This window comes from Panthera onca, chromosome A2, assembly GCF_046562875.1.
Source record: "Panthera onca isolate mPanOnc1 chromosome A2, mPanOnc1 haplotype 2, whole genome shotgun sequence".
NCBI classification, from domain to species: domain Eukaryota; kingdom Metazoa; phylum Chordata; class Mammalia; order Carnivora; family Felidae; genus Panthera; species Panthera onca.
The window spans coordinates 111450126-111478041 of NC_138340.1; the positions used below are offsets into that span (position 1 = coordinate 111450126).

The 27916-nt window shown below is 34.9% G+C and overlaps 1 protein-coding gene across 20 annotated transcripts in view; it reads left to right on the forward strand.

Annotated features, from left to right (window-relative positions):
* The window catches only part of HDAC9 (histone deacetylase 9), a 930192-nt gene that overhangs the window by 792336 nt on the left and 109940 nt on the right, over positions 1–27916 (forward strand). For all 20 annotated transcript variants that reach the window (XM_078441509.1, XM_078441511.1, XM_078441488.1 and 17 more), the window contains one exon: positions 1360–1478. In XM_078441509.1, coding sequence (XP_078297635.1) covers positions 1360–1478 — 119 coding nt within the window. The remainder of the gene's footprint in view (positions 1–1359; positions 1479–27916) is intronic.

Here is a 27916-nt window from a genome sequence, read left to right on the forward strand (position 1 = left end):
ATTGGGAAGGAAAAGGATTGAAGGTATCACTCCTGATAATGTAGCTTTATTAGAGATTCTTAATGATATTGAAGAATAAAATGATGAAACTGTACATCATAAACAAAATTAGGTTTTCACTTAGTTTCACTGGTGGCCAAACTCAGATGTGAGTGGCTTTCCAATTGTTAGAAAGACTACCTGTGAAAGTCACTTACATGCACACTTATGAGTTTGAAGTATTAAACTTTCATACTTTTATAATAGTAGTGGAATTATGAAAAACATTTTATTCATTTATATCTCTAGGTAAATTTCAAATAATTATCTTTTATAACTTCAACAACTTCTTATTTAAAATTTTAAGTGTAGAACTAATATGTGGTCACTGTAAAACTAGAGATTGGCAAACAAAAAAATTAAAAGAATTCAATTTTGTCACTACTTAAGGTTAACAATTTTAATATTTAGTACAGTTATTTCTATCTACTAAACACACAGTAGAGACCTTACCAATTTTTAAATTTTCTATTGTGGGCAGTTTCCCCATATTATTAAATAGTCTTTAAAAAATTGAATTTTAATAATGGAACATCAGTCTTGAATCCTACATTATTTTTTTTTCTATTTTATGAATCCCAGTAGCATCTATTGATCATTTTCTATCAAATCCAGCACTGAGGAAAAAGGGTTTAGGGTGTCCTGAGAAGGCTAAAGAGGTAAATGCTGAAGTGTCTGAGTAGGACCAGCAGGGGTTGCTGTCATGGATGAGGCTGCCACATTCCTGGTGTCTCTGACCTTAGACTCACTTAACATTATAGTCTGGATTCTATTAAAGGAATTTTGTGTTTTTCCTTTGCAGGAGTTACCCCCTACCATGACAAATATTTAAAAATGGTTTTTTTAAGTTGGAAGAGCAACTTTTTCTCAAAAGAAATTTATAGTTCAAATTTACACCAAGTTCTCACTAACTGGAGCAAGCCAGGTTTTCACGAAAGCTTCGACTTTCCTCTGTAAAACATTAGTCACTCCCTTGGAAGAAGCACTTTTTTTTATAGGCAGTGGGATAAAGCAGCCACAGATGTGCATGTAATATGATGGGCTTTAGAATGTACCTGTAAAGCTTTTTTTTTTTTTTTTTTTTTTTTTTTAATTTAGAGGAAAAAAGATGAAAGAAAAAGACTGAATTGGGATGCTAAAATAACAGTGATTCACTATTAAGGAAATGATAACTTTTTGATCTCTTCAAATGGTGTTTTCTTTTCCCCTTCTCTTTTATTCTTGGGAAGTTCTTGAGGTTGTGCCAAGTCGTTTTCATTGCACAATTTTTAAAGGTATTCACCATTCCCATGTGTAACTGGTTGCCTTTTTACTGTGTAGGACTGTAGTGACGCCTGTGGCCAAAGAGTTTGATCCAGACATGGTCCTAGTTTCCGCTGGATTTGATGCATTAGAGGGCCATGCCCCTCCTCTGGGGGGGTACAAGGTGACAGCAAAATGTGAGTATTATCTTTTAGGAATTTATGAAATGTTAAGACATAATAGGTCTTTAAAATGGACAGCACCTTTTACTTGTGTCTAGTATGCTTAGGTAAGACTTTTAAAAATAATTTAGATCATGTTTACTGTTCTGTCAGATTCATCTCTCTGTAGATGTTTGCCTTTAAGACAAACAAAGTTAAATAGTTTTCTTTGTTAGACTTGATGAGGCATTTCAGAACCTTTATGTTTTCCCAGAGTCCCGTTTTGCTACTTAAAGGCAGAAGTGATAGGACTTCTGTTTAAAATACATTAAAAGACTTGAAAGGTCATGAGTCTAGAAAAGCTACTGGGCTTTTTGCAAAGAGAATGGAAGTCACTGTTTTTATTCCATTGTACATGTGGTAAAAATTCGTGTTTCCTGATAATGCTATCTATGGTCTTGTGGGTTTGAATGCAAAAGGTATAGTTCCCCTTACTCAGCAGCTCTCTACAAGTGTATAGACAATGCTCAGGATCTCTACTGGTCTTCTTTTGTGTTGCACAGATTCACTTTTTGGCTGTGTTCCTTAGCATTTGCCATGTGTTCTACTACACACCAAATGAATAAATGAATTTTGTGTTAAACATTCATTTACATAATGTGACCTAATGGAATCTGGCTAGAAAGAGGCTTTCTTCAAGAACAATCCCCATGCTCTCTGAATGTGAAAATAAGGCATACATATAGTCCACACACACAAATGTATGCTGGCACTCTGGATATGTATAAAAAAAGAAGGAAAAAAAAGCAGAATTACACAAAGAATCGGATCGACTATTGTGTATTTTAATGGGGGTTGAAAACAAATAAAAGCAACCTAAGTAGTTTTTAAGTGTGAGAGATGAGTTTAGAGCAAGTGTGTTTTATTAATTTAAAAAGAACCAAAGAACCAGCACCATGCCAATCTTTGTTTTTAGTTGGCTTCTCATGTGAGAGAGTTTTCTGCACTCTAATTGTTCCAGTAACATTGTTAGGTAGTAGCTATATTTAACATCTATTATTTACCCAGGGTTTTTGGTGCCTTGTTGTCTATTGAAAACATATTGAAAGAGGCAACTCCACAAACACAAACAAAGTGTAATAATTCACAAGTTTGGTAAAATAGAATAGAGAGGTGTTTGGTTTTATCAGATGTCTTTATGATCCCTTTTCTTTCTTCATGAAATTCCACTGAAGTGTATCCTTCCACTGCAGATAGACCTCTTTAGCATCAAGACTGAAGAGTTTAGTCTAAAAAAAAAAAAAAAAAAACAGAGCTATACCCCAAGTTGAGATAAACCCAAACAATGGAAAACACATGGAGCAAAGACACAAATCTAGAAAAGGTGTTCCTTGCTATTAAATCCAAAAATCTCCCTTCAGAAGGAGGAATGTTTGTATTTGGGTCTTTCTTCCTGCCAAGGAGGCAAGTTGTAATGAGTCCATTTCTCGGCACTAGCTGCAAGGAACTAATCTTTTTGTTTTCTCTTTTGTTCATTTTTTTGCCAAGTGAAGTTCAAATATCAAATATCATCTTGGAAGGTATAATAGAAAGTAGTAGTAGTGTCATTTATTTTAGGCATAGATATAAGAAACATGGTTTCTACTTATTTTGGCTTCAGTGTAATGCACCAGGACCTTTATTATGTTGTGTTTCTTTATCCATTTTGGGGGAAGCTCTTCATTGCTTTCTGTGCCAGGACAACTTTGTCTATAATCTCTCCAGCCTTTTAACCCTCTTTATCTGTTTTCCCTTCTTATATCTTTTCTACTCAACATACCATATGTTTCCTTACAAGGTGACTTGTTTCCTAAGAAACATATACAGACATAAATTTTAACTGATTTATAATTGGCCCTCTCTTGAGTACATACAGTTTAATAAGGAAAAGGTAGACAATGAGGAAAGGATATACTAGAACTCAGAGATTGTAGTGGAACCTATCTAAAACATTCACATATTTCATAGGTGAGAAAACTATGTTACCATCTGAAATAATTGGGGTTAAAATCAAAGTGCTTACTCTGAATTTGTAGTTAGATAATATTGCATGAGGCTTTCACTGGATTTTTTCCACTAAAGAGGACAGTGTTTCATAAAATGCTTGAGAATAGAGTACTTGGATGCATACTGCAGAGGCCATTTTGGTGCCCTAGACCCTTAATTCCACAAGCACAGTCTGTGATAGACACTGACTAGTCCCCAGATACTTAAATGAAAAACCACAGAGCATCACATCTGGGCAACTGTTTGTATGTGTCATCTCATACAGGCTTGAGTATGCCAGCTATATTTTCTAGAGATGCTGCCATAATTAGGTAGAAGTTAGGATTACCAGACAGCTGTATAGTTATTCCCCAAATAGCTCACCCCTGAGTCTCTTTGTTCTTTCTCTAACCACCTGGCAGATGCATTTATGTTGTTTTGATTTGAAAGTTCTCCACAGGTGATCAATATAGGTCCTTCATTGTCCTATGCCAGAAGTCATCCTCCATATGAGAGGAGTCCCTAAATGAGGCTAGAAATAGGCTAAAGCCTATAGTAAAAAGTAGGTAGAAATTACAGAAACAAATCCATCTCCTAATGTTTTCCACCTAAAGTCACCTCTGCCCCAAGTAGAATATCCAAGGATTTTAGAGAATGGTTTGGAAGATATTATTGTGTCAGAAATGCTAAAATTTTACTGTCACAGCACATTGAATAATCTTTTAAAATAGTTTTGTTTAATATCCCTGAACGTAAAAAGGCAAATTAAGTCAAAACAACTAGTGTTTTCATCTGTATTTGGATATCTAGTTAGCTGTCTGATTTTTTTAAAAAAGAATTGGTTGATACTATGACAAAAATTTCAGTTCAAACATAAAGGTGATTTAAATTAAAGCTGATTCTTGGCTAGTACTATTTTTCTTCCTTCTTTTCTCCTCTCATTTCTTTACATATTAAATGTTCTCTACAACAAAATATTCATATTTGTGCTAAAGTTTTAAATTGTCTGTATTAGCTATTTAAAGTCTATGCTATTGTTTCAATTAACCACCAGAATTAAGGCCTACATTGAAAAGAACAAGTATCTTTGTATCCTACCGTAAATACTACATCAAATTTTATCATGAAGTTCTAAGTGTATCTTTTAAAAATACTCTCATACAGGAGCTCTTGGGTGGCTCAGTCGGTTAAACTCTTAATATTGACTCAGGTCATGATCTCAAGGTTCATGAGATGGAGCCCTGTATTGGGCTCCGTACTGACAGTGTGGAGACTGCTTGGGATTGTCTCTCTCCCTGTCTCTGCCCCACCTGTGCTCACTCTCTCTCTCTCGCGCTCTCTCAAAATAAATAAATAAACATTAAAAATTATTTAAAATACTATCATTCAGACCTAATACCTTTAGGTTACAGTTTAAGAAGGTTGGCATGACAATTAAGTGTCATGTTCCAACAATAAAATTAATTCACTAGATTGCAACACACCCTGGGTTTGTGATTTGTCAACATTAAAAAGAATAGTTTCTTCAGTTCAGATTAATTTACAACAAAATATATTTTTTATTTCTTTTCAACATGTTTATATATTCTCTGTTTTCATTGCCTTCGCATAGTGAACTATGTGTAAATTTCTTTCATTGTGTGAATAACAATTTTTCCTTTCTTTGGAATAATTCAGAAGTCATTGTGGGGGCACCTGGGTGGCTCAGTTGGTTAAGTGTCCAACTTTGGCTCAGGTCATAATCACATGGTTCATGACTTCAAGCCCCACGTTGGATTCTATACTGACAGCTCGGATCCTGGAGCTTGCTTTCTCTCCCTCTGTCTCTGCCCCTCCCCTGCTCACACTCTGTCTCTCTCAAAAATAAATAAACATTAAAGAAAAATTTTAAAAAGTCATTTTGAGATGATAGCCATGTCTGATAAAAAAAAAAATATATGTTCCTTTTACAAACAGAGCATTTTTATAGTTCTTTAGATAGTAACTATTTGCCTCAGCAAATAAATAAATGTTATTTTGATATGTAAAGCAAATAAATAAATGCTATTTTGACATGTAAAGAACATCTATTAGTTGGCAGGGGGCGGGGGTGGAGATCAAATAACATATCTTAGTCTTGAATTATCATCTTCTTTTTGATACAGTGTTTTATCCTTTTTCGTGATCCTCTTACTCGTTTTATCCCACTGTGAATGTCTGCCTGGCAGGGAGAGAGCACTGTGGTGAAGCAGATACCTGTATAAATGAATTCATACTTAGCTTTGAGTTTTACCTGAGGAAGTATAAAAAATCCTTGATTAGCCAATCCTTCAAAAATAAGTCTCTAAGAAGTTGTGTGTTAAACCAGTCAACAAATAAGTGACAAGAAATAAACTTGTTAAGTATACGAGGCTATGTCAGTCTACTTCATCAGCTTATGATGGATGTATGTGCTTCATACCCCTGTGTCTACAGAATGTATGGTTCAAAATGTCCTGTCCACACATTTTATTTGTCCACAGAATCGAAAGCAGACTGAGCCAGAACTAAATATATTTTAGTGAATGTGAATTTTTTTCTTGTTCTCTTACCGATGATTCTACCCCTATCTTAACATGTCCATGGCTCTCCTCTGTCTCTAATTTTCTCCCCATTATCAAAACCTAGAAATAACTTGATCCCATTCACTTGCATGTTTTATTTACTACTTGATTATATATTTTTTAATTAAATTTATTTTTTACATTTTGTTTATTTTTGAGAGAGAGAGAGACAGAGCACAAGTGGGGGAGAGGCAGAGAGAGAGGGAGACACAGAATCCCAAGCAGGCTCTAGGCTCTGAGCTGTCAGCACAGAGCCCGATGCGGGGCTTGAACTCACAGACTGCGAGATCATGACCTGAGCTGAAGTCAGACACCCAACCAACTGAGCCACTCAGGCACCCCTGATTATGTATTTTTTTTAATGAGAGGGTATTTCAGCTAATGTGATAGTTCTGTTTGGCAGTTGCATCTTTTATTATTATCTGTAATTGTGGAATCAATCCTTTATATTCTTATGGTGGAATTTCAGTCTGTAGCAAACAGGCATAGAGAAAAGGAGTGTCTGAAAGACACTAACCAAATGCCATTTCATGAAAGATGAACCTTAAGCCTGAACTGCTTCAGTTCATTTATATTAGGGTGGAAACTGAGGGAATATTATGCATAACTAATTACTCAAAAGCATCCTCCCATCCAGCTACCATCAGATTAACCTCTGTTACACATTTCTGTGCTATTTCCCCAGAAGCTGGACCAGTGCCTGGCACATTTTCTAAATAATTTCCTTTTTTTTTTTTTTTTATGAGTAAAGCTAAATGAACTCATGATCTTTTAAGCAAGTCAGATGCTTTCTTCCAGTATATTTGATGCTACTTGAATTAGGATTTCATGGGGGTTTTTTGTTTGTTTGTTTTTTTGTTTTGCTGTTTTTTTGTTTGTAATTGCTGTCCCCCTATCACTGCCACTTCTTTCCAAGGCTTAGACGACATATTCATATTTCTTACAGTATTTTAACTAACACAAACCTGTGTTTCTGACAATGGTCACTTGTTCAACATTTCCCTTTAATAGAAATTGTGTTGAAAATAGTATAAATATTAATGGGGGAACTCACAGTTTCCTTGTAGCAGTAGGCCTTGCACAAAAGCACTGAGTTCCAGCTGTTAATACCTACTAGAATCTAGATGGTTAAGATAACTCATTTCATCTCTGTTCAAAAAAGCAGGACAGTGGAAGAGTGAATTCTTCAAATAGCAAACCAGAAGTAAAGATGAAAAATTAAAGGAAAGTACAGAAGAGCTCATTCTGGTGTCAGAAGATCTATGTTCAAATCTCCACTTTGTCTCTCACTAATTTTGTAATCAAATTAGTTTCCTTTTATTTATTTTGAGAGAGAGGGAGGGAAAGAGAGAGAATCTCAGGGAGCAATGCAAGGCTTGAACTCACAAACCATGACATCATGACTTGAGCCCAAAACAAGAGTCAGACGCTTAACATACTGAGCCACTCAGATGCCTCTCAAATTAGTTTCCTAATCAGAAGCAAATATGGGAGAGTTAGACAATACTTATACCTACAGCATAAGGAATAAATTATTAAGTATTATGAGTTAATAGTTATGAGTTAATAGTTTTGAATTTTCTTGTTGATATCATTTCAACAAATATAAACATTCACCAAAAGTCTGGGTAGTTAGACGATGTAATTGAACACAAAATATACAACCCAAATGTTGTAGCTTGAACAATATTTGAGACTCTTACTTGAACAAAATGGAAAGAGAATAGCCAGAAGTCCTAGGAAACTGTGCAAGATTCTAGGTAAATAGTAGTGTATGGTCCATTCATTTGAAAGTCAGGTTGGTAAGAGAAGTGCCTACATCTCATTTCCATATCCATATGCATTCCTTTTTTGTAATAAATCTGGGGGTAATCGAATAAATGGCAATGCTTTTCAAAGAAAATAATGCATTATTATTTTGTGATGAGGATAACTTAGGCTATACCTGCCTAAAAGCTGGAAGTTTGTTTTGGTGTATTGAGGTGTACTTGGATTGTGACATTATTAATATACTCATCCAGAGTGAGTTATCCAGTGATGCATTTTTAGCAGTTAAACTATCTGAAATACAGTTGAAAATCAGAAAATAAATAGCACTTCTGAAATGCAAAAATAGATGCAGAAAGCACATTTATAAAGGTATAGACCCACCTTCTTGTCCTTGCTAAGATTCTGCTTAACTTCTTACATATATACCTAGGGTACCTGATTGTCTATCTGATTTTACATCCTGCAGCAGATTTAAGGAGCCATTTGGAAGCAGAGGTAGATGAATGGATGACAGGTATATTTCTGTCTCTGAAGTTCTTAAATTTGGGTCCACAGACCTCCTAGGAGTCCATGGATAGAATTAATGGGGCTTATGAGCTTGAATAAAAAAAATTACATTATTATTTTTTAGTAAAACAGTTACTTGCCCCTTATTAGCTGTATGAATTTAGGAAGGTATTTGTTTTCATTATAAATGTAGGCAACAAACCATAACAATATGAGTAAAGCAGATGACTTTATCACCAATAGAAATGATAGCTATTTTCATATCACTTTATTGCTGTGTAGGTATTTCCAATAGTTACTCTCATCATTACTTGGAAGTGATGGTATATATCAGACCTGCTGCTCAATTGTTATTTGATGCACTAATATAGAATTGTATGTATTATGCCATGACTTTCCCCCATATTTTGGTAGTTATTTTCAGTATAATAATTGCCTTTGGTATCTGTGTACTTTATTTTATGCATTTAAAAACATTCTGAGAAGGGATCCATAGGCTTCACTTCAAATACACACATACCTGTATGCATGTACACATGCACACACATGCACACACACACACACACATAATCTTTACTTAGAGACATCGTTTGTTTATATTTGCTAATTTGCTTCTCACATTATGCTTGGCATAGTTATTCTGTTATATAAAGTCCATGTCTGAAGCAAACCCTGAAAAAAATATTGAGTGTTCAGTTTTTCCAAGGATTTCTTGTCTGTAAAACAAACTTAAGATATGTCTCACATTGCAAAATCTTCATGTCTTGTACGTGGAAGTCACACAATTACTAAGCTTCACGTCAATAATCTGTAAATCATATGTCTTCTTTTTAGGAAGAATAAAGTAATGGAATCCAGGAATTCAGAAATTTTGTTTAAAATTATACACTCATTTTTAGATTTTTAAAAAAGTTTTGCATGATTTAAAAGATGAATAATAAAAAAGAATTATATAACAAACTCATTATTTCCACCATTTAAAATTGGCAACAGCTAAATATTTTTATTATATTTGTTCCAAGTCTTTTGTTTGTAAAAGAAATAAAACTTGCAGATGAATGTGAGCTCCACATTAATCACTGACCCTATGTCCTATCCCCCTTCCCTTCTTAACCACTGTCATAATTTGTGTTCTTTCCAGCATACACACACACTACAATAATATTTTAGTGGGTATGTTTTTAAATTTACCATGTATAGCAAAAGGTAAGCATTATCATTCTGTTCATATAGTTTATGAAACTTGCTTTTTTTGCTTTAAAATAATTTTGATATACACTCATGAATATATATCTTTTTTTCAAAAAATATTTATTTTGAGAGAGAGAATGGGAGCAAGCAACTGGGGGAGGGAGGGAGGGAGGGAGGGAGAGAGAGAATCTCAAGCAGGCTCCACAGTCAGGGCAGAGCCCAGTGGGAGGCTCGACCTCACGAACCATGAGATCATGATCTGAGCTGAGAGATCAAGAGTGTACTGAGCCACCCTGGTGCCACTGCGTATCTTTTAATTTCTGTGTATTAGGCATTTATGGACATATACCATCATGTATTTTGTCTATTCTCCCATTAATGGATCTTTAAGTTGTTTCCAGTTTTCATTATAAATAATGTTTAGGTGAATATCCTTTTACAAGTCTTCTTTTATCTGACATTGACTTTTTTAGTCAGGTTGGACATTTGTTTCTTCTTCAGTATATAGCACTTAGGGGTGCCTGACTGGCTCAACAGTAGAATAGGTGACTCTTGATTTTGGGGTCATGAGTTAAAGCTCCATTTTGGGCATAGAAATTAGTTAAAACAAACAAACAAACAAACAAACAAACAAACAAGTATATGGCAGTAAGTAACACTTAAAAACATGGAAGGAGATGAAGGAAAGAATTCCTTCTCCCTTCTTTACCTATTCCTTAAACCACAGTCCATATCCCTTGTTTTTTACAAACACATAACCCAAACAACTAATCTTGCTTCTTTACCTTTTTACACTTTGTGTATCATACCCCTTTTTTCCAATTAAAAGTGGCAGAGAGGATGTTGTTGTGTACTAATATTCTTCAAGTCTAATATGAACTTAAGGGGAAAACATGGACTAGAAGTCATTTAATAGATAAATAAAGTATTATTTTCAGGTGTTTTCCAACAGTACTTTGGGAATTAAATTGAAGTTGAAAAGACTTTCTACTCAAAGCTAACTCAGTTGACTATCCTATCAGTGACTATGGAGGGCACTATGACCCTGAGGTTGAAAGCCCAGTCTGGTCATCCAGTAGATGAGTCATAATCCTGGGCTGGCCTTAGAATGACCACAGGAATGTCACTCAAGTCTTGAAGATTGTTTTCTTTACTGGAAGGAGACATTAGTTTCATTTTGGCAGTGCTGTTAATAGATGATACAGTAATACCTGCTGGCCATCATTGAGTTTTCACTCTGTGGTACGTACTATACACACAACTTCTCTGCATTATCTCATTTCATTTTTATGATTAAGTGAGATAATATATATAAAGCATCCTTTTTTGTATTTTTGTATTATTATATTCTTTGATCTTCTTACTACCTTGAAATCACTAAAAAGGGGGCGCCTGGGTGGCTCAGTCGGTTAAGCGGCCGACTTCGGCTCAGGTCACGATCTTGCGTTCCATGAGTTCAAGCCCCGCGTCCGGCTCTGTGCTGACAGCTCAGAGCCTGGAGCCTGTTTCAGATTCTGTGTCTCCCTCTCTCTCTGCCCCTCCCCTGTTCATGCTCTGTCTCTCTCTGTCTCAAAAATAAATAAACGTTAAAAAAAATTAAAAAAAAAAAAAGAAATCACTAAAACGGATTTAGTAGTCATTTACAATTCTAATTTTTTAAAAAAGTGACAGGAAAAAATAAGTGACTGTTTAAAATCATGAAGCTGAAGAATAGGAAAATCACAACTTGATCTCATGTCTTTTAACTTCCAGCTTAACATATTTTCTACTTGGCTCAACAAGTTATTAAAAATATCCCAAATAAATTGGTAGAGCTTTTAATTGCTATAGAAATTTATTCTGAATTGCGAAAATACAGAAAATAAAAAGAAATTTCACCAACAATAAATTTATTTGAATACAATTTTCCAAGTCAAAAAAGTAGATGAAGGTTTTCAGATATATGGGAGCTTACCAGTTTGTAGATAGTATTTACTATTTTTCATGGGACATTCTGCCTAAGAATCAGTCAGGGACTTAGTCTTTGGCCCAAAATTCCCACATACCAGACTCCTTGTTGTACTCATGACCAAGTACATGGCCCCCTGCAAAGACAGGGGAATGTGGATTTACAGGAGATTTATATTCATAAATGTCCAATGCAACATAGTTCCTTGTAACAGTCAACATAAAGAAGCAACATAGCCAGTTAAGAAGGAAAAATGTCAGCATATTAAAAAAATAACATCAGTTTTAGAAATGATTTTGAAATGACAGCCAAAATTTTATTCAATGAGTGCTTCATGTTTTACTATTACCCTGCCTTCATTTTCTCACTCAATTGCCTGTTTCCTTACACCACATGACAACTCAGATACCAAAATGTAGAAGAATATTTTCCATCTGTAGTGCTTAGTTACTGATGTCATGAAACAATCCTTAGGCTAGGATGACTACTATTTAGCTTTGAAGAGCAAAATTACTGTAACTCTTTTATAACTGGGGCCAGATCAACATTGCTTTTGAGAAGAAAATACATAAGCAGAGTTTTCCCTGAAAGAGGATTCCAGCTGCAACTGTAGAATAAAATGTGGACTGTATTTCATTGATACTAAGATGCACTGTTTCATAATATAGCATGTCTGAATTGGGATGCTTCTTACATTTGATGGCATTTCATTGTTAGATGAGCACTGTTTTTTTTTTTATTTTTAATTTTCATAGTGGTATATAAAAAACATTCACAATTATTTTGTGCTATATTTGATGACATGTTAGATTTGACAAAATACAGGATTTTGCTCTTTGAGATGTTGTTTTAAAAATCCCAAAGGCCATACTAAAATTAAAGTTTAGATACCCATTTTATATTCCCTGTCTAGGCTTCCAGGGATTGAGTAGAGTTGTGAGAAAGTAAAAAAATAAAATAACAATATAAAACAAATGAACAAACAAAAAACATGATCAGGGAGAAATTTTTAGTGGATTCTCATCATGTGACTTTGCTTTTAGCTAAGACAAAAATTGTCCTTCCTTGGCCTAAAATCTCCATCTGACTCCTTATTTTGATGGTCACTCTAACTAAAACAATTGGTTTCCAGTTCATTTTACAAATCAAATCAATAGAAAATAGAAACTGTTAGTCAAACAATTTGTTAAGTAATGTCATAAGTCAGTACCAGTACTATGAGCGTATGGGCCAGTTATGTGACTGAGAATTATCTACTAATGTGTGCAGTGATGAAGTTATTAAAGAAATTATAAGGAATTAGTGTATACTTTTAACCTACAGGAAGTTTTTCTCACACTACTCATGAGCTGGAGACAGTCATGATGGTCTAGCACACTGGTTTCCAAACTGGGAAGCAGCAGCATCACCTGGTGGCCTTGTTAGGCTTGCTGAGCCTCGCTCCTAGAATATTTGATTCATTAGGTCTGAAATGGGGCCTGCAATTTGCATTTGTAAGTTCCCAGGTGATGCTAATATTTCTGGGCTAGGAGCCAAATTTTGAGACCTACTGGGCTAGTTATAGGAAGAAAAAACACAGGATTTGGATTTAGTTGATCTATAATTTGGGTCTAATTGGCTACCAATTCACTTTTCTGTGTCTTAATGCTCTTGTCTCTCAAACAGAAATGATACAAATTATATTGTTTGGGCTAAATATAGGGCTATTATTATGTACAATAAAATAAGGTAAAGGAATAAATGAAAAAATGCTTTCCAATATGTGACATTCTAAATATAATGAGATATCAATGATGCTATGCCCATTAAATTTGGGGATAATTGTTTTCATACACCTGAGCTGTGTTCACATGTCAAATTACTTTTGCAATCTTATATGGAAATAAATACTAGTATTTAGTTACTTTGAAATGTTTAACATTTAAGTACTTTTTAAAATGTTTATTTACTTATTTTGACAGAGAATGTATGCGCGTGCCTGGGCTGGGGAGACGGGGAGAGAGAATTTCAGGCAGGCTCCACACTGTCAGCACAGAGCCCAAAGCACCACAATTACTCTTATTAACATCTATCGCTATACATAGTTACAGTTTTTTTTCTTGAGAACTTTTAAGATCTATTCTCTTGGCAACTCTCAAATATACAATGCAGTATAATTAACTTTAGTCACTATGCCATACAACACATCCAGGTCTTGTTCAGTTTATAACTGAAATTTTTTACCTTGTGACTACATGTATGCATTTAACCCACCACCATCCCTGCCTTTAGCAACCACCAATCTGTTCTCTGTATCTATGAGTTATTTTGTTGCTGTTGTTTTCTGTAAGGAGATGGACAGAATTCCACATATCTCCTCCTTTCCCTGACTCCTTTCAAACAGAATCCCCAAGCTTGTCTCATGGGATTCTGGAGTTCATGGGACAGATAAGTCATTGGGAATTGCAGTGATTGTCTTCTTACCAGGTCTGACGAATCCAGAGAGCTGTAGATAATTAGCCTCCTCTGCCCAATGTTTTTCTCAAGTAGTTTCAGATCAAGAGTCTCTTCCAAGGAATTCCCCTTATCTCTTTAACCAAGTAATCTAATTGTCACTCAGTAGAGTGCCATAAACTCTACCAGATCCCTTGGTGGAAAGAACTCTGTAGGCAGGAGTTTTCTCTTAATCTCAGAATGTGAAACATTTTAAATCAAACAATATGAAAAGTGACAAGACAAATATGAATAATTTTCTTCCAAGTTGTTTTCAAATGCAATACTTCTTTAAAGAAATTTCCTTATCCCATCTCCCTCTTTTACCCTATCACCAAATCTCAATACCAACTTCTGCATAAGAAATGGTGTGGCTCTAATCAGATTATTTTGAACCATTTTAACTTATTTTATGTTATAATAAGTAAAACCTTATTTTTCAAAGATTATTTACATTTAGTTAAATTCAATTTAATAAATTTAATTTAATAACTTAAATTTAATATTTAAATTTTCAAAAATAGAAATAACTTTAGTATTTTAACCATTTTTCCAGGAATGATTAAATGCATATATATATTTAATAAGCTATAAGCATTTAATCTATTGTAAACACATTACATTTACTTTGTAAATCTTTGTAACAATACTGTAAGATAAACAATATTGCTATGTTTCCCGTTTTACAGATGAAGAAACTAAAGCATAAAAAAGGATAATGGCCTGATTTTATATATGTATATATATATATATATATATATATATATATATATGTATATGTGTGTGTGTGTATGTATATATGTATGTGTGTATATATATATATATATATATATGTACATAAAGTATGTATGTATGTATGTAAAGTATAGATAAGGTCTTTATTCCCTGCTGTTTTCCTTTTTTCTCTGATTTGGTAGCGTTTATCCATAAACTGGAGAAACTACCTATTTCAGAAATTATTTTTACCAAATCATTGACCATCTATGGCAGATAACCTGTATGCTTACTGTTCCTTCCTGGAACTACAATACAATCTGAAAAAGGATAGATAGGTGGAGCTGGTGATGAAAGACAAAAGTAAGGCCAGAGGGACCCCTTAGCCTAAAGTAGTGTACTGAGGGTTTATTTGGCTAACCCTTACTTAATTCCACCAGTGTAGGATATTTTGGTGAGTCTATCTGAGCTGGGTTTCATAACATATACTTGTGCACTATATAAAATCCAGTCTTCTCATTTAGAATTGCTTATCTCAAAATTGGAAGAGTTGCTAGATACATTCATTTATTTGCAGTTTCTTTGGAGCTACTATAAACAATTTTCTCAGATGCTGTTTCTGGTCAAAGGTTTCTCCCCATAGCACTGTCCTTATGCACAATATTGCCTTTCTGTTTAGGGTAATCATCTAAACAAGAGTCCTTCTGTAAGAGTCCCTAAAATCACTTTATTGTCCAAGTAGCCAGTAGAGGGAATCATTTATTAAATGTAGCTAATTTCAGTAACTGACAGGCACATGAAGAACCCAAAGAAAACAGAAGAGTGTCAAGCTACTTGGGATAGTTCCAGGAAGGTCATCTACTTTAAGAGCTGCATTTTATTAAGGATTGTGATGGTTATTGGAACTATTCCTGTTGTTTTACTCAGTAGTCTCAGGGGGACTATTTGGCACTAGGGTGCAAAATGAGATCAGCAATTAGGAAAAGACACCACTGCAGGCATTTTAAGAGTAAATCATTGAGTACCAGACTTAATAACTAGTAAGTGCCAGGCCAAAGTAATAGCCCAAGGTTTTTGGAGAATCCGGCTTCTTATTCTTTCCAGTGTGCTTGCTGCTGTGGCTCATTGTGTGACCACCTTCAGAGGCAGTGTCTGGGTATTTGGCAAGATTCAATTGCAGTCAATTCTTGACTTCCATAAAATAGATCATCCAAAGCTTTTGAAGTTTTATCATCTGGAAGCTAAAAATGCTTACACTAACCACATTTATTTATCTAGGGCCAGCCCTAGAGCCACCTTCCACATGGCTCAGAGGCATTGGCATTGTAACAGCCTGTCAGGTCTCTGTGTGAATGGATGTGTTCCCTTTGGTGGCAGAGGAGAGCACTTCCACTGATTGGTTTGATGATTGTCACATTAGAGAAGAAAAAACTTGAAGAGCAGAATGTTAAGTAACTGCTTATTTGCAATCTAAGCCACACTTTCCAACTCCAATTTTCCTAGGTGTGATTATTCCCACTTTCATATAACAAGAAAAGAATGGAAAAGGAGTGAAGGGTCAGGATAAGAATTAGAGTAGTGTGTTAGAAAGTACATTAGCTAGGAAGTAGGAGACTTTGTTCTAATCCTGATTGAGACACTAAACGTCAATTTAAAAAGTTGATGTCCCTAGTCCTCACCTGTAAAATGAAACATTTGAACCAATGACCAATAGAATGGTTTAAAATTCGCTCTTAGAATAGTGAGAGCTATAAGCATTTAATAAATCTATTGTAAGCAGATTACATTCACTTTTTAAATCTTTGTAACAATACCGTAAAATAAATAATACTGCTATGATTTCCATTTTACAGATGAAGAAACTAAAGCATAAAAAATATAATGGCCTGATTATGAAAGAGCTACAGCTGAAATTCACAGGTGGTCTAGTTTCAGAGCTGATAAAAATGTATTTTTCTTTCTATATTTGTATCAGAAATTGACCTTGAAAGCAAGGAGAGACAAGGACCAGAACATATTTAGAACTTGAATCATCATAGGGATCCAAGTTTATTAAGTTCACTCATTTGGCTGAAATAGCTAAATTTCTTACCTTTTATGCTATTTCCATTCTTATTCCTTCTCTCCTAGAAGGTCATTTTTGTATATTGAGAGCATAAAACTCTGTACCATGAAGATTTGGGCCCTGCCCTGTAAAGACAGAAAGAAACTCTGGCCCCTGTGTACCTATTTTCTCATCATGCTTTATGAAAAGATAAAGGGGCAATACAAAGTAGGAAAAGGAGATTGATTGCACAGAAACAAACTTAGAGGGCCCAGGAAGGTGTACTTGATTTTGTCCCAGACGTGCAATGCTATTAAATCTTCCTTATAGAAGACTGATGAAACTTCTTTCCTGATAGAGAGATGAGATTTATATTCTAAAGGTAATTACTACTGAGTTTAAGGAGCATAAGTTTATGTCCATACCATGTTTGTTTGTTTGTTTGTTTGTTTCTCCCTGGCTGCTACTTGATGCTTCTTATATTTGGCTTTTCTTCTGGAGCTGAGTGTTGAGAACCTACATGGGGTTTCAAGTAGGCAAAAGGACTGAAGAAAATAAAAAAGGAAATCTAAGTAATTTTGTCATTAAGGCAGTGACTTTCAACAGAGACAGGCGTATACCTCCATATCTAGGGCTCTCCTACAACATTTTTGCCCTTTTCACACTGATAGCAATAGTACTATCAGAAAGGAGAAAGAGATGCAGGCTCTAAATAGCTAGTAATTATCTGCAAAACCAAGTCACTTACTCAGGGTAACCACCTGAGTTGTGCAATTTGTTCTTCGCACAAAGGTGAGTGGGAGCTAACGTGTACCCTCTGCTACCATCATCAATCAAATACCATGGCCTGGGTCAATGTTTAACCAGGGAAATGAAACCAGAAAGAAAAGGTGCTTAATTCATTCAACAGATACAGAGTGGATACCTACTATGGGTCTGATGATGTTCTAAGTACTGGGGTTACATCAGTCTAAACAAGTCAAAACTCCCTATTCTAATGCAGCTTATATATCCAATAGCTGGCAGCTGCCACATTGGACAGCACTTATGTAGACCATTTGCATCATCACAGAAAGTCTTGTGAAGAGCATTTTCTAGTGGTTAAAGATGAAACAAAATAAGTAAACTTGTAGTACATTAAGATTTTGTATGCTATGAATAAAATTAAAGTAGGGAAAGGATCAGGTTATGCTTGGAGAAAAAAGATTTTCAATTTTAAAAAGGATCATCAGAGATGGCTTTACTCATAAATGACATCTGCATGAAGACCAGAAGGTGATGAGGGAGCACGGCTGTGAGACCTACATAGATCTCACATTCCTACACATGAAAACAAGGCAAAGGCCCTGAGACAGAGGTTCCTTGGAGTGCTCAGGCAACAAGGGAGGCAGTGACTGAAGTGGGATGATGAAGGAAGAAGGAAAGTGGAAGAGGTGAGGAGGGGTTTTGTTCTGGTTTATTTTAAAGGTAAGTGAATTGGATTTGCTGACAGATGGGATCTGGGGGAGGGGTGGGGAGTAAAGGATAACTCTAAGGTCTTGGGTCCGTGTACTAGATAGGACGGAGTCGATATTAACTGAAAGGGAGAAGATTGTGGAAGGATATTAACTGAAATGGGGAAGGATGATCAGGTGTTCAGCTCTGTACACATGAGATTTGAAGTGTTTCTTAGACATTTGAATGTAGCTATCCGGAAAGCAATTGGATATATGTGTTTTCAGTCTGGGATAGAAGTCAGAGCTAAAGATAGAAAAGTAATTGTTATCTGCATGTAGGTGTTATTTAAAACCATGAGACCAGGTGGGAATCACCTGGGGGGGGGGGGGTGCAAGTGTAGGTAGAGAGGAGATCTAAAGACTGAGACTTGGACTGCTCCAACATTATGTCATCAGAGTCCTAAGGAGGTGTCACACGAGGAGTGGCTGATTGTCACTAGCAGAGCATGGTGTCCTGGAATCCAATTGAAGCAAATGGTTCAAAGACGAGAGCATTATCAGCTGTATCAAATGTTGTTGATGAGGCAAGTAAGATAACACTGGCTATTAAACTCAGTAACACAGAGGCCACTGCTGACCTTGTCAATAAAGGATTTGGTGAGTTAAAATCCTGATTAGAGGAGAAAGTTGGAGGAGAGGAACTGACTTCTGAGACCATTCATCTTTTGAGGGATTTTACTTTAAAGGGATTAGAGAAATGGAACAATAGGTGGGAAGAGGAGAGTAAATTAGCATTTAAAAAATATTAGTAAAATAATAGCATACTTATGTGATGCTGGGAATGATTTGGTAAAAAGCAAAATCTTGATGCTGTTGTAGAGACAGGGAAGAATTATTTTCTGGAGAAATGCCCTTGAATATATGAAGGGGATGAGATCTAGTCCACTAATGGAAGGTTTGACCTTAGATACATGGACAATTTGTCCATAGTAACTGAAGGAAAAGCAGAACACATGGGTCCAGATGATGGCAGGTGTGTGAATGTAGTGGTAGAAGATTTATCAAGTATGCTTCTCATTGACTTCTTTAGTGAAATAGGAACCGAGGCTATCACTCAGAATGAGAATGGGAAGGACATTTTGGAGGTTTGAAAACCAAAGAGAATATATGCATAAATAGCTAGGTGAGCAAAAAAGGGAATCTGGTAGGAGGTTGCATGGAGCAACATTAAGGACCCACATAAGTTTCATGGTCTTCATTTGAAGTGAGACAAGTCAGCATAACTGTGTTATTTTCACCAGCTGTATTGAACAGTAGAGTTTAACTGAGATTAAATTAAAGTGAAAGAGGCAAGGAAGTGATTATCTGATGTGGTATGCATTTCCATTTAGCTAAAGGAGAGAAATAAAAAATGTAAGAGTATAAGAATGAAAAATTGATTGGATCAATGAATGGCAGATCCCAAAACTATTGCAATTGGAGAGGTAGCGGGAGTAAACTGAAAAGATAGGAGATGATAAAAAAGGAGAATGCTTGGAATTGATATTGTAGAAGGATTCTACTTAGGGCTGATTAAAGAGACCAGGGCATGGCCATAAGAGAGAATCACTAAATCCTATTCTAAAAATCATTTCACAAAGGGAATCACTTTAAATTTTAATTAGGTCAGTGTATATTTTCTCTGAATTAGAGTGTTATCTCTTTATGAAAGAAGAAAAGTTTTGATAAGATGAAATCAGTTTATGCTTAAATTTAAAATTCAAAAATAATAGGGTGGCATATTACCGTCAAATAACATCAGATAGATCTCTTTGGCCCATTCTCATATGAACCTAGACAGTGTTCCATTGGGGGTTGCATTTGATCACAAGTTTGAGCTTCTTGTTCCACGCAACTTCCAAGAGTTTACATGAAGAGTGTAGGAACTTCATATATAAGCCTAGTACCAATAAGCATTATTTAATGCTTACTCAGCCACTTTCTTATGAATGTATTTCCCAAAGAGAGGTGTGACAGTGTCTTAGTATGGATCTATGTTACTTGACTATATACAACCAAAAAGAAACTATTCGTCTATTTCTGTAATGAGGGAAATCTCAAAAAAGAGCAGGTACATGTTTCATTAATGTCAAAGGGAAAGAATCAAGAAGATACTTTGTCTAATTAGTAGGAAATTCTAAGTGTTATTTATGATAAAAGGAAATCTTGGATGAGATAAAATCAGTTGATTTTTAAGTTCAATTTTTTTTCCATGAGAGCTTTATATATGTTTTCAAAATAAATGAACAAATACTTAAGTTTATTCTTGAGGTGTAAATATGGAAATATTTCTGCCTACTGATCTTGCAGTCAGTGCAAAAAAACAAAAACAAAACAAACAAAAAACCAAGCAAACAAGCAAACAAAACCCACAAAGTAGAACATGGACAGTTGCTTACTTTAAGACCTAACAATAATATGCACATTTTCTTTAACTTTACAAAGACTTTGATAAAATCCTCTGGTCAGGCAGCATTCATTCACCATTGCCTTTAAAAGTAGAAGGTAGAAACTTATCTTCATTAAGTGATACTGAATGTCTGACACCACATAACTAACCAGAGAATTCAGTAGCTTAGGGTCCATGGGATGCCTCAAGTTCAAAGGGAATAGAGACATCCTGTTTGGTGTTGTATTTCACTCATGCTGTTAAAACTGCCCAGATCCCCTTAAGTGTTTTCTTTTTCATTCTTGAGCATGGTCTTCTTTGGTTCTCATGAGTAACACAAAGCGTAATAAAAGTCAATGTCATACCAAATAATTTTCACAATGTATCATAAGATTTTATTTTTTATTGTATGGAAACCAATTTGACAGTAAATTTCATATATTAAAAAATAAAAAAAATAAAAATAAAAAAAAAAAGATTTTATTTTTTAGATAGAAAGGTCTTTTCTTTTGTACAAAAAGTCATTTTGTTAATGATGGTGAAAACAGGTCATGCGGTCACTCTTCAGGACCTGTGGCTTGTTAGAGAAGAAAGAACATTGCTTCAGAGTCAACAATTCTGACTCAGTACCTTCAAAGTGCAGATTCTATTACTGAAACATTTAGTAAAAAGATCTCTATTGGGAAACATTGAAAGTAGATAAATTAAGCAAACTCGCCCAATGAGAAAAAGTCATTCTCAATTTCTGAGACCACAAGCATGAACAAAGAAAACTTTGTATTTAAAGATATTCTAAGATTCTCAAAGTTATTCTAAAAGATTTAGCAACATGTATTCATTCAGAAAATGGAAATGTTGGGGTCCCTGGCTAGCTCAGCGGATAGAGTATGCTACTCTTGATCTCTGGGTTGTGAGTTCAAGCCCCACATTGGGTGTAGAGCTTACTTAAAAAAAAAAAAAAAGAAAGAAAAAGAAAAAAAATAAATAAAATGCAGATGCTAATTTTTTTCTAGTGTAAAATCATGACCTGTAACTTCTTTGAATGTCTCGAAGCTTGTTTTCACTAATATTTACTAGTTTTAAATCTTAAATCATAGAAAAAATTCTGACTGAACAAAATCTGGTATGACTGAATTTTTCAGAAATAGCTTTAGTGGTAGTTTTGTACATACTTATTTATAACAGAGAGTGATAAATAAATATGAAAATATAAGTTTTATATATTAGCTATATATTGAAATTTGGCTGCTATTTGGGGGAAAAGTAATAAGGTCTCTCAAATAATCGTTTACTGAGTAATTTCTGAAATATGAACAATGCTTAAAGACTTGGGAGATTTCATGGTTTCTCAAGACCCTAGGACTTTTTGTATTTTCTATTTTTCTTAGAATATATGTATAAGAGAATAGATAAATATCACGTGATTCCTAAAATCTAGTGTTATAATTTACCACAAATTATTTAAAGAATGTTGTGATGGCTTCTGATACCTTCTGCTAAATTCTGCAGAATATCAAATATCAAATTTGTAGTTGATACTCAATTTGAACATGTTCTACTGGAGAAGGTCTGATTAAGCTGCTTGCTTTGGCAACCAAAAAGGATGAATAATGGGCTATAATTCTCCATATATTATTTTTAAATTATTTTCCATGTAAAAATTTTATTTCCTACTTGTTACATATGTTAAATGACTACAGTTAAATGTTATAAGTGATTATAAGACAAATGATTTTTGCTCCACATTCAAACATCCTTTTAAATTGGTTATTCTTTTTAATATTGTCCCCCCATTCCTGCCAAGAGTCTTTGCTACCAGGGAACAATGGCATGGAAATAATGTTATTAAAAGACCATATCCATGTGTGGTCTTTCTACATTGCTGCTTTTTACTGTCATTCTTAAAATGTCTCCTATGAATCAATCTCTTCAAGACCAAAAAGGATGATAAGAACATTTAAATTTTGTTATGGGAAGAGCCCAAATGTCCATCAACTGATGAGTAGATAAAGAAGATGTGGTTTATATATACAATGGAATACTACTTGGCAATGAGAAGAATGAAATCTTGCCATTTGTAACAACTGGGATGGAACTGGAGGGTATTACGCTAAGTGACATAAGTCAGTCAGAGAAAGACAGATATCATATGTTTTCACTCATGTGGAATTTGAGAAACTGAACAGAAGACCGTGGGAGAAGGGGAAAAGAGAATTTCAAACAGAGAGGCAGGCAAACCATGAGAGACTCTTAAATACAGAGAACAAACTGAGGGTTGATGGGGAGGGTTTGAGGGGAGAGGGAAAAATGGGTGATGGGCATTAGGGAGGGCATTTGTTGGGATGAGTACTGGGTGTTATATGTAAACAATGAATCATGGGAATCTACTCCTGAAGCCAAGAGCACACTGTATACACCGTATGTTAGCTAACTTGACAATAAATTATATTTAAAAAACTAAAATGAAATAAATATGGAAAGAATTTTAAAAAGAACATTTAATTTTTTAATGTATAGAAATTAGCAAAACATATTTTGTGCATTTAAAGAAATCACCTCTTGTGGAGTATGAATTTATACACAGCTACATGTCCTTACAAAGCATTATTTTAGACATTTCTCAGTAGAACTAGTTCTTAATGATTGAATCATTTATTGATTCATTTGTTTTATTTAAAAACATTTATTGAGCCTTTAAAGTATCATAAGTGTTCATGGTGTATTAAGAAAGGCATAGCAACATAGATATAAAATAACTTACAATAACCTAGGGGAATACAGATGAAGTAGATCAATTTACCTGGTCAAAGAAAGACCCTGCTGACATGGTAACTGAAATATGACATGAAACGGTGAGTGGTACTCAGCCAAATGGGACAGACAGCCAAATGGGACAGACACATAAATGAAAAAAATCCTGAAAGTACATAGTATTTTCATGGAAATAATGAGTGGCCTCATGTAGAGATAGTACTTGAAATATGAGAAGGAGCATGATTAAGGGAATGGATTATCTCTGAGAGTTTCCTTTGACCACAAAACAAAGTTTTATTAAGCAATCTTAAGGGAGGCAGCATCTCATTTTATTTAGGTTGTAAACTCACGAAAAGATATATATGTACTTACAAAAACTCACAAAAAGATCTATATCTACTTACGTGCCTAACTACCTACCTGTCTCACCATCCATCCATCCATCTACCCATCCATCCATCTGTCATCATTCTACCTATGTTGGAACTCACTTTCACAATAATTGAATCAAATAATGAAGTAATACTTTTTCCCGGCAAGAAAAAATTAAGTCTGATTTAGTTGATTGGTGTGACAAATATATTTGGTATTGCCAATTTTACTCTATGGTGAATGTTTTCCATAGTGTAATCCATAAACTGGATCAAGGGGCCCAATATTTCAAGGAAATGTTTTTAAAGCACTATTACAGTATGCTTAAAATACATCCTTTAAAAAATACTAGCTCATAAAAATATTAGACATCCCTTTGAAATATGCAAGAGAGTATGTAGTTTTTTTTTTTATTTTTATTTTTTAACACTTATTTATTTTTGAGACAGAGAGAGACAGAGCATGAACGGGGGAGGGGCAGAGAGAGAGGGAGACACAGAATCGGAAGCAGGCTCCAGGCTCTGAGCCATCGGCCCAAAGCCCGACGCGGGGCTCGAACTCACGGAGCATGAGATCGTGATCTGAGCTGAAGTTGGACACTTAACCGACTGAGCCACCCAGGTGCCCCAAGAGTATGTAGTTTTTCATATGCAGTTAAGATTGTGCTACCAAAAAGGTATGAAGATTGCTGAGTTAGAAAGTTATTGTATAGGGAAGGTTTCCAAAGGCTTAGGTTTTGGAATCTCCACGACGTAAACTGTTATTAATAAGAAATCATGTTTTAATCTTAGGATATATTTGCTATGGTTTTACTGATTGAAAACATAACATTTGGATGAGCTATAGACTCACTCTCTCAGAGTCAAAATGCTGATTCAATGTCCCATCAATAGGTGGCACTTCCCTTGTTGTGTTTAGATTTGAACTGAATTCTCACATAGTAAATAGTAATCAGCATGATTGAGTTAACTCAATGCCTTGGTGTTAGCCCCAGCATCACTTTTTCTGAAATTTACTCATGCTTCCTGCCCCTCAATATGACCTTGTTTTCTTCTTTTTCATTATCTTTACTGCGATTCATGAAGAATCTGACAGCCTAGGCTAGGTTATGGTAAAGACATTGATAAGGAAATACTGTCACTCATTAATAGCAAGTTTCAACCAATTTTGTGTTGATTAAATAAATCATATTTTTATAGGCTCTAGAAGATACAAATTTTAATTATATGTTTTATTCCAAAATTTAAATTAGTGGTATTTTAGTTATTACTTTAGAAGACATGGTAGGTAAGCTAACTTACAAAATAATTAATATGAGTACAGTGTGTTAATAATATTTAAAATCAGTGTATAAGCCTTGAATTATTCAATATAATTTTTTATCTATCAAGTAGTGTAGATAAAGACATATATCCATATAAATCATATCTAATGTTTAATAAGCTATATACTCTCCATGACTTGGCATATAAAAAATAATTTTATATTGGGTTTGAAATATGAACGGAAGAATTTAAGTTTCTATTTCTTATTTCCAGATCTCAGAAATGAGAATGTTTTCTTAAATGATGTATTCTTTGAAATAGTTGATAGTATGCACAACTATTTGCAAGATGACAGAAGAAGGGATTCCTCTGTTTGTGGATCTCAAACAGGGAGTTCCTGTAATTGAAAAACAAACACACAACCAAAACAAAACATGAACAAAAAAAAACCTCTTCACACAATCTACTCAAAAGAAAGCAAAGAATTCCAACAGCACAGCATTCCAGTTTTCTTTCCCCCTGCCCAAACTTATTCATATAAGTTTTATGAATGCATACTTGAATTTTCTTTTAGTTGTAATACTTTTGCTTTTAAGTCTACTCTGAATAACTCAAATCCCCCAAACACACAGACACACACATATACACACGCTTGCACCTACACATACTATCATTATTTAGAGAACAAAGGTAAGTAAACTTAAAATATGTATCATTAAGATTGGGAAAGTTCTACAGTGCTGACACCAGTAAGCATGAAATGTACTTGATCCTGGGATGGTGTGAAAACTATGAGTTTGCCGATTCAAGAACAGATGGCCTCTATTCACCCCATGTGGCTAAACTCACAAATGCCAACCTTAGAGACGCCTTACCTTTGCCCTGTCTGTCCCTTCTAGACTGGTTCTGTTGTATTAAGGGTTATTGCCTTCTTGGCCCTCCCTGCAATCAGCTTTTGAAGTCCATGGCCACGAAGGCAGTGTGAGACACCATTATGAGAGAGGTGTTTGCTTAAAGATATAGTCCAAGCAAGATCCCATGAACCCCTTGATAGTCTAGCAGGGAACCACAAACTCCAGCCAATATATTCTAATCCCCTTAGGATTCAGAACTGCCTACCATAAAAACATAATGGGCTGTTTATCTGAGCAGCCAGGAGATAACATCTTAAAGTTACAATCTGGGTTACAGACTGGTGACATGAAGCAGTAAGAAATCCGAATACCTCCCTTGCCCTGGGAAAAACAACATGTGAATAACCCAGTATATAGACATGAATGGATGCTCCTTTCTCATGCTAATGAGAGTCACAATTTTCCCAACATTTTCCTGTTAAATAAATTAAATATACTTGGGAAGAAATGGATGGACCCTGCCCCTTACTCCATTTGCATGCTTTATACTATTTTTGAAGTTTGAGGCTATGTTAGGAAATATTCCCACTGGCACAATCAAGTGAATTTTTGTGGCACATTTTGACTTCTTTTCAAAGATTGCTTAAATTTTGTGACATTAATCATGATTGTCTAATAAAATACTATAGAGATTCCCAACAAGATGCTTTATTCCCAGGGCTCCCATACTGCAACAGATCAGATGCTCATTTGTGTGTGTGTGTGTGTGTGTGTGTGTGTGTGTGTGTGTGTGTGTCTGAGGTTGTGTGACTAATATGTTTTCTCCTCTGATTCTTTCATTCTCTGCTGGGGCAGAATTAAAATATCTCAGACTTTTAAAACCTTTTTTTAAGGCCTGTTTTTATCTGCATTGCTGACATTAGGAAAAAGAAAAGCTAGACTTGATTTTTAAACTACATCTATTGAACACTTAATGTAGTGGAGATTTTACAACCTTTTGTTTCTACTGAGCCTGTTTGTTATTATCAGTCAACTGAGACAATCTCATGTCTGTAGGGGATTTTCCCCCCCTCAAATAAATGAACCTCTGTGATTATGGATAGTGATTGCATTGAGTTTCTAGTCTCCTCTTCATTGGACATAATAAGTATTTTGGCATATATACATATGACTCTTAATGAGCTATATTTCCACCAACTTGGTCCATTTTAACCATTTCCTGAACATTAGATAGGATTGTTTTCATAACCAAACCTATTTAATCATAAAAATAGTCTCTATTAATCTAATATGTTTAATCTAATTTCTTTTATCCTTAGACCTGCATATATACATTTCTAATCCACTGTATTTAACAAGTAGCTTTCTTTTCCATTTCTTCCAGGGGTTAAGTCATATTCAACTTGAACACAAGCTTTTCGGTATTACCTATTTTATTTTCTTTGACCCTTTCAATAACTCTTTAAAGTGACAGGGGAAAGTTACACATAAAAGTGCTCTGCAGTGTGTAGAAATAGCTTAAGCCACAACTGTGTTGTGCTATTCAATAAAGCTATCCTCATGTGTAACTGCCCCTAGAGGCTGAAGTCTCTGGAACTGCTCTAAAAGAGAGTACACTCCATCCTAAAGGACGACTGGAAAGTGAAATATCTGCCCTCCTTGGGAATGTGCACTAATGCTGCTTTCCCTTGCAACTTAAAAACATTTTATTGGCTTTAAAAATTTGTTTAATCAAATCCTAGTGAAGGTCCTTCTCACTCCTGGGGATGTTTAGTAAAATATGGATTAGGACAAAGCCCTCTAATGTGTCCTTAGGAGAGTCATCATGGTGAGATCCACTGAGGGGTGGGGGAAATGAACAGTCTCCATAAAAGAGCTTTTAGCCAAAAAGGAGAAAAATGAGGCTTTGGCAGGAAAACTCCCTGTGTTTGAAACGAAACTATGAAAGTAAAGTATGTCAGTAAAACAGATTTCCCCAAAGGTTAGTTTGGAATAGAATTTTCAATATAATGAAGATAAAGCACTTTTTGAGAACCCCCTTCTAACAATATTTCATTCCTAATAGAATTGCCTGTGAGCAACTGAAACAATTGACAAGGGCAGGGGAAAATA